The sequence below is a fragment of the Cydia fagiglandana genome, chromosome 21 (genome assembly GCF_963556715.1).
Source record: "Cydia fagiglandana chromosome 21, ilCydFagi1.1, whole genome shotgun sequence".
Lineage (NCBI taxonomy): Eukaryota > Metazoa > Arthropoda > Insecta > Lepidoptera > Tortricidae > Cydia > Cydia fagiglandana.
Window position 1 is genome coordinate 8,229,103 of NC_085952.1, and position 8,063 is coordinate 8,237,165.

The 8,063-nt window shown below is 40.6% G+C and overlaps 1 protein-coding gene across 1 annotated transcript; it reads left to right on the forward strand.

The window, feature by feature from the left end:
• The first annotated feature begins 3,209 nt into the window (after positions 1–3,209).
• On the forward strand, positions 3,210–7,588 carry LOC134675327 (uncharacterized). Its single transcript, XM_063533534.1, has 3 exons — positions 3,210–3,402; positions 4,085–7,311; positions 7,580–7,588. The coding sequence occupies exons 2-3, from the start codon at positions 4,300–4,302 to the stop codon at positions 7,586–7,588; spliced, it is 3,021 nt and encodes a 1,006-aa protein (XP_063389604.1). The 5' UTR covers positions 3,210–3,402; positions 4,085–4,299.
• Positions 7,589–8,063: the final 475 nt, after the last annotated feature.

Sequence of the window (8,063 nt, forward strand, 5' to 3'; positions counted from 1 at the left end):
CTGACATAAAAACTATCCTATGTCCTGCGGGACTTAAACTATCTCTATGCCAAATATAAACTAAATCTGTTCAGCGGTTTAAACGTGAAGAGGTAACAGACAGACAGACACACTTTCGCATTAGTACGGATTAATTAGGTACTATTTTTTATACACACCTAATTGACTTTAATTACAATTAAAGTCAACAAATACTCCTTCAATCTTCAGTCTTTCTTTGTTGAAGTAATGTATGTTAATAAGCAATCAGGAATCATTTTACTAACAAAAATATTTTTAGCCAAGTTTAGGAAGACATATTACTTGTAATTTTGCTATATTTTTCATGTAGGTACAGTCAGCAAAACTGTAAGCTTAACAGTCTTCACACCCCTGCATAAGTTTTTTTATGACGGGTGCTAAGTCAAAAGTTTTACTGACCTTACCAACTACTTTAATAACGATATCTGAAGTTTGATGTTTTAACTTTAAATTTAGGCCCTTGCTAACTAACCTGGGACACCGTATTTTAAACTTACAAACATAAATATTCGATATATAATCCGTGACAAAATGGCCGAACTAAGCCAAGTTTCTACATAAATTACTTTAGAACGAGGGAACTTAAGCATGAAATATGGTCATAATTCATGGCATGGACTTTAAGTTAAGCCATCAAGAACTATATTCGAATGACGGGGGAATCGTGTTAAACTTTGATTAGTTATATGCCACATCGAAACGTCTTTCTGACTATTTTATTAGGGATTATGTGTAAATTGCATTTGGGCTCGATTCGGATTTTGGAATAGACATCTATCAGATATCTTTTAGACATCACCAAGATACGATAACGATATGTTTAAGGATCTAACCTGTCAAATTTGACATTTGCGCGATTCTGGAGATACTCTTGAACGATTTCCACTCCACAGGATATGACTTAGAGATCCAATTCACATCTAATAGATATTTTACTCTATCTAACGTAAAAGTGACATTAGTTGCCCGAATTGCGCTGCAAAAGAGAACTAGTTGATATCTAAACTATAACGTATCTAGAATGGATCTAGTACGTGTCGTCTCTTGTGAATATCTTGAAGTTTGAATACGGCAGTTTGTGTCGATTTTAGCCTGAGACCGGTAGGTACATACACAGTTTAGGTAACACAAAACCCCGCAACAGAGCTGGCAAAACCGTGGCATATGACAGTTTAAAAACATTATGCAAATAAACTATTTTGGTCAAACTTGAATTAGAACATTATTGTCCGATTTAACCCAGGATTGCATAATAAAATACAAGCTAATGCTGTTAGCGGGACTGGCACCATGGACGATGACATCGACCATGGTGATTCAAGGTTATCTGTGGTATTGCGCGCAAAAGGACATCAAATGATGCCAACTCATAATTATTGCTCGGAGCGTGTGTGTGCGTGGCTGTGTGTGTGTGTGTGTGTGTGTGTGTATGTGTGTGTGTATGTGTGTGTGTGTGTGTTTTTTTTTTCTTTATAGAGGTGGAAAAATACGTTTGCGTATCATCAGGACTATGCCCGGTATGTCGGACTCAGATGTTCAATACCGACTAAAAAACCTCCTCTGTCTCCGGCCTCTGCTTTCCCCACGGGATCCACCGCTAGGCATTACTTCGTGGGGAGAGGGTATAGCAATAGCTCTTCCTTTATATGCTTGAAGTCGCTACTTCTTTCCTTCTGGCTCTCTCTCTTTCTGTCGAACGCAAGTCTTGTAGAACTTTTTCACATCTCATGCTCTGAAAGTGGGTCGTTGTTGTTCTAAAAGGAGCGCAGAAAGTGATACGTTTATGCTCTAGTGCAGAAAAGTGATGTACTCCTCTGCGTCCCCGTCCCACGAACAACTGGGTGAAAACAAAATGGCAAAATAGTGTCTTTATTTCCTCGCCTGGAACAATTGGTAATTGTTTAATTTTACTAATCCCACGTTGATCCTTATTTATCTTTTTTATAAAAAATGATGTAAGTGAATTGTTAAAAACAAATTACTTATTCTTGATTTCTTTCGTTAAATTCTATTTACTCGATTTCATAAGGCGGGAACCAAAAGGAATACACCAAAAATATTTTTTTTAAACCTTACACTTGCGTAAATGAGCAAAGGCAGAATCTTATACAGCCACAATTAAACATTTGTACGATATTAAATTGATTTTTTGAGTTATTTAGCACTATATTCATGAAAATAAAATAAAATACAAGATAAAAATTACTTATATTATTAATTAAATTGTTATTTAATATTTAAATATTATTTTATGCAACAGTTTTATAAGAGGGGTCAAAAAATGTGAGTGGCGTGGGTAACAATGTGAGCCGAAGGCGAACATTGTTAATAAATACGCCATGAGCATTTTTTGACTACTTATACAACGTTGCATACAATGCTTTTTCTATGAGTAGGCAATATTAAATAAAATACAAAAAAAATATAAACAAAATTTTATTTATGAAAATGTCAATGTAAAGTTTGGATAGTAGGTATTTCTATATGTATGTAGCTGTTAAGGATTGTAGTCTTAAAATAATTTCGCCTGGCAACATTATCGTTCAAACTTTAAAAAAAAAATATATTCCCTTCCCTTCTCGTATCGCGAATGTAACATGTCGGGCGCATCTCGCTGCGCTAGTTATTATTTTCGAATATTATCGTCTCGGTTCATCTAAAAGATTCAATTTCGTCTGTAAACTGTGTGTACTCATTGTGGAAGGCTAATCAGTTGAAGAAGCACTGCTCCTGCTCCGTTTCGGTGTCCACGCTGGTCCAGGTAACTCGGATTCGAGGTAAGTCTAGACGAGCCGAAGGTCTGAGAAGCCTGCGCCAGCCTCCACCGAGAGCTGCACCGTCATCTACAGCTCAGCAAGGTGAGTGCTTTTACCAATTGACCTAGCCTGTCCTAAGTTCCACGGTATATCGTTTCGTATCTCGTCTCGTATTTCGTTTGAATACAGTCCACATAATTTTTAAATATCGAAGTAAAATAATCCCCTTAACATTTTTTGGTCCCACGATCCGGATAACTTGTAAGGTGACCGTGGTTATTTTCGCTTTAAATATCAATTATTGTCAATAAATTGTTCATTGTAAAATCATAAAAACATTGGAGGGTAAGATTGAAACACTTGGCTTGGGCGTTTTTCCGTTAGTTAAACTATCGAGCGTTTAGTTCATGGACTAAAATTGTGTGTCGAATTAATTACGTTTCTGAACGCAACTTTTAGCTGTCATTTTTGACAAGTGTCAATTGAAAATCATAACATAACCTATCATATCAGTGTTATCGAATCAAATAGTTTTGTTGTTGTTTTAGTGATTCAATATACATATTTTTACAAAATAAACATGACACTTGGTGGGGATTCGTCCGAAAGTTTCGACAAGAGCCGTGTAGGTCGGGATTATGCGTTCGTGCGGATGGAGTATATAAAGAGTTCCGATCTGCAAGGTTATTGTTCACAAGATGTAATTAAACTTGAAAGTGAATTTCATGCCTTTCAAATTGAATTGCTTTCGGCGATTCCAGCTGGTGATAGGTCAAGTGAATTAGAAATATCATCACAGTTCGAACAAATGGTAAAATCCATAAAAATACGTTTAGCAGAAATAAAACCTGAAGTGTTAAATAAAAGTGACAGTTGCGGTTCAAGTTCGAGTGTTAAATTACCTAAAATTAATATAGTTCCTTTCGATTCGAAAATTGAGAATTGGGTGTCGTTCATCCAGATCTTTGACTCGCTGATTCACAGTAAAAATATCCCGGCAGTAGAAAAACTGCACTATTTGTTGTCGAGTGTTACCGGCCATGCTTTCGACTTAATTAAAAATTACCCATTATGTGATGAAAATTATTTAATGGCCTATAACACACTAAAATTACATTTTGAGAAAAAAAGGGTGATTGCCAGTATATTTTATGAAAAAATATTAAACTGTGAGGCGGCGAAGTCCAAGACTGCATCGGAATTAGTTAGAGTTTGTCGAACCTTTAAGGAAAACTTAGAAATTTTATCAAAGTATCAATTGCCTGACAGGAACTTTATGTTATTTCATGCACTTTGGTCAAAATTAGATGTTAGTAGTAAGGAAGCTTTTGAGTTGCAACTTGAATCAAACACAGAAATTCCCAGTTATGAGGAATTAATTTCGTTTATTGAAAAGCGGAGCCAGGCATTAGAGAACAGCGTTGGTAAGTCGTTAACATTATCTAGTAAACCAGTGTATAGTAAGCCAGTGTCGAATAAGGCTAAGCCTGCTCTCCTTGTGCCGCCAGTGAGCAACTGTGCTATGTGTTCCGCACCGGGACACAAATTGGATAACTGTACTAAATTTTTGGAACTGCAGCCATTGGAAAGGTTTGCTCAGGTTAAGGAGAGGAGACTTTGCATACTTTGTTGTAGGCCATCACACTCGGTTAAAAATTGTAAATCATCGGTGACTTGTGGCATCTGTAAGCACAGACACCACACATTATTGCATTTCGATAAGGATAAGGAGTTGGAACCAACAGCTCCGCCAACCCAAGTGGCATTGGCTGTGCATAATGCAAATGCACCAAGTTTATTCTCGACAGCTATCGTGATGATAAAAAATAAATTTAACAATTTTGTACCAATTCGAATGCTGATGGACAATGCCTCGGCTTGTAACTTTGTAACATTGAAGTGCGCTCAAAAACTTGGAATACCAATTAGAAATAATTCACCAACGGTGAACGGTGTTGGTCTGTCGTCGACTGACACTTTTGGAATTGTCGATTGTGAGATAGTTCCTTCGAATGGGGACTCCTCATGCAAATTTTCGTTTGAAGCGTTCGTGCTTCCCAAGATCTGCCATGATATGCCACCAGAACCACTGAATGTGTCTTCTTGGAGGCATCTGAAGGATTTAGATCTTGCTGATCCGTCTTTCCACAAATCTGGACCTATAGACATGTTGGTTAACGTCAACCTTTTCGCTGCTGCACTACAATCTGGCGTTGTCAAGGGCAACGCAGATGAGCCCATAGCTGTCCGCACTGTTTTCGGCTGGTTGGTGATGGGTGAGTGCCCTATAAACGTTAACACTTCTCGTTCTCGTTGTCATAAAGGTTCAGAAGGTGATACTCAGAGGTGCTATCTCGTGTCGAGTCTATCATTAGACAATAATATCAAGCGCTTCTGGGAACTGGAAAGTGTAGATCCTCCCAAAAATATCGTTTTGTCGAAATTAGAAATGTCGTGTGAAAACCAAATGGAAACTTCATATTGTCGCACTCCCGAGGGTAGGATGGTCGTACCATTAACTTATGTCGACCCTCAGGATAAACCCAGGTTTTCAAATTCTCGTGAGATAGCTCTCAAGCGTCTCTTAAATTTAGAGAGGAAATTCAAATTGAATCCTCAGTTTCGGACAGCTTATGTCAATTTCATGGATGACTACCTTAGTTGTGGTCACATGGTGGAAGTTGATCCTCCCTTGTCGTCTGAAGGTCAGTTTTATTACATCCCCCACCACGGAATTTTGCGCCCTGACTCCTCCACTACTCCTCTTCGCTGTGTTTTTGACGCTAGCGCCCAGGATTCTTCAGGGAAGTCCTTGAACGATACACTGCTTGCCGGCCCTAAATTGCAAAATAACATATTTGACTTGCTGGCTCGTTTTCGATGGCATGCAGTAGTGCTCACCGGTGACATCAAACAAATGTACCGGCAGTTCCTTGTCGATTTACAGGACTGCGACTATCAGCGCATTTTGTGGCGCCCGTCACCTGATGATCCCGTGAAAGATTATCGTTTGCTCACAGTGACCTATGGTGTGTCCTGTGCTCCATATCAGGCGCTCTGGTGCATATCGAAATTAGCAAAGGAGTTTTCGTCTCGTGCTCCTCAAGGTGCTGCAGTGTTGGCTAGGGATGCGTATGTCGACGACGTTGTGTCAGGTGCAGACTCTGTCGAGGATGCGTTGGTGTTACGACAACAGTTGGTGGAAATATTATCGTCTGCTCAGCTTCATCTGCGCAAATGGACCTCTAACAGCCCTGAATTTCTAGGAAGTTTGCCTGGTTCAGAGCTGTACTCAGATCAACTTCACAATTTCGAAAACGTCCATGATTTATCGTTAAAAATTCTCGGTTTGTCGTGGCTTCCCAAGGAAGATACTTTCACATTCAAGACCTCCTTGAATGATTGTCGTTGTACGAAGCGATCGATCCTCTCGGACATCGCTCGTATTTTTGATCCTCTGGGTCTATTATCGCCTGTCGTGTTTTTCGCAAAATATTTAATTCAACTTCTATGGGTTTCTGGTGTCGATTGGGACAGCGAGGTGCCTATCGCTATCGCTCAAGAATGGCGTAAATTCAAGTCGCAATTGGCGGAAATGAGCTCGTTGTCCATTCCCCGTAGAATGGTTGTATCTTTCGTATCGTTACAGCTTCACGGGTACTGTGACGCCTCGGAGAAGGGTTACTGTGCTGTCATTTACTGTCGTGTCGTTCAAAATGACGGATCCGTTGTCGTGCGTCTTTGTTGCGCTAAAACGAAGGTGGCCCCACTTCGTAAATGTTCTATCCCGAGATGTGAGCTGTTAGCTGCTGTCTTGTTGTCGGATTTGATTGTCTCGTTTACAGAAGCTCTAAAAGATTTTCACACTTTTGATGATATCCACGCTTGGTCAGATTCTACTGTCGCGCTGACTTGGATTCGTTCGTGTCCATCAAAGTGGAAAACTTTTGTGGCTAATAGGGTTGCGCACATACAAGAGAACGTCCCCCCTGAAAATTGGCACCACGTGTCTGGTTCGGATAATCCAGCGGATTGCGGCTCCCGCGGTTTGTTACCTGCTGATTTAATCCAGAATACGCTATGGTGGGCGGGGCCTACTTGGCTGTCTAATCCTCAAGAATCTTGGCCGCAATCTGAGATCCTTTCTGATCAAGCCGCTTCGAACGAGCAAAAAATCTATAGTTTGTTCACAGACTCTAATATATCGTTGATTGACAACATCTTAAGCAGATTCTCGTCTTTACAACGCATATTGCGTATTTTCGCTTATTGTTTTCGGTTCATGCATAACTTGCAAAAATCATTGCCGAAAATCACAGATCCGAACCTGTCGTCTGAAGAAATTACGAAAGTTCTTCACTTTCTCGTGAAACATGTCCAGGAGCGAGCTTTCGCTTCAGAATTGCGGTGCTTGTTGACAGATAAGTCACCCCACTCTCTATCGAAGCCCATGCGGAAATTGGCGCCGTTTGTGGATGAGCGTGGAATGCTAAGGGTGGGCGGTCGCCTTTCTAAAGGAGACCTGTCGTTCGATGTGAAACATCCACTATTATTGCCTCGTGATCACAGGTTGACTACGTTGATCATTGAGGATTACCATCACCGGTTTATGCACCCTGGATTGCAAACATTGCAAAATTTATTAGCCCAAGAATTCTGGGTTCTATCGGCAAGAAGGGCTATAAACTCGGTTATTTCATCTTGTATGAAGTGCTTTCGCGCTCGGCCTAAAGTGGCATCTCCTCCAATAATGGGCAACTTACCATCGTTTCGAATTAATCAAATTAAACCATTTTCGTCAGCGGCAGTAGATTACGCTGGTCCCTTTGATACTTGTTTGGCCCGGGGCCGTGGTCTACGCACATTTAAATCGTATATTTGCGTTTTCGTATGCACTGCCACCAAAGCAGTACATCTTGAGCTGGCCTCAGAGCTCACCACAGAGGCATATCTCGCAGCTCTGCGCCGTTTCATTTCGCGCCGCGGTCGGTGCTCTAGGCTGATCTCGGATCAGGGTAGAAACTTTATTGGCGCATCCAATATGCTCCAAGAATTCATGGCCAAGGCTTCACGTGCAGAACAAATAAATTTCGTTTTTAACCCGCCCGGCAGCCCACATTTCTCGGGGTTAGCCGAGGCTGGTGTAAAGTCAGTAAAGACACATCTCGCTCGCGTCGTGAGCTCTCAGCGCCTTACATTTGAGGAATTCTATACCATTTTGACCCAAATTGAGGCGATGCTGAACTCACGGCCTTTGTCCCCTGTCAGCTCGGACCCAAACGACCT

Coding starts and splice junctions, on each gene's coding strand:
- LOC134675327 (XM_063533534.1), top strand. CDS start 4,300: ATGTGTTCCGCACCGGGACACAAATTGGATAACTGTACTAAATTTTTG.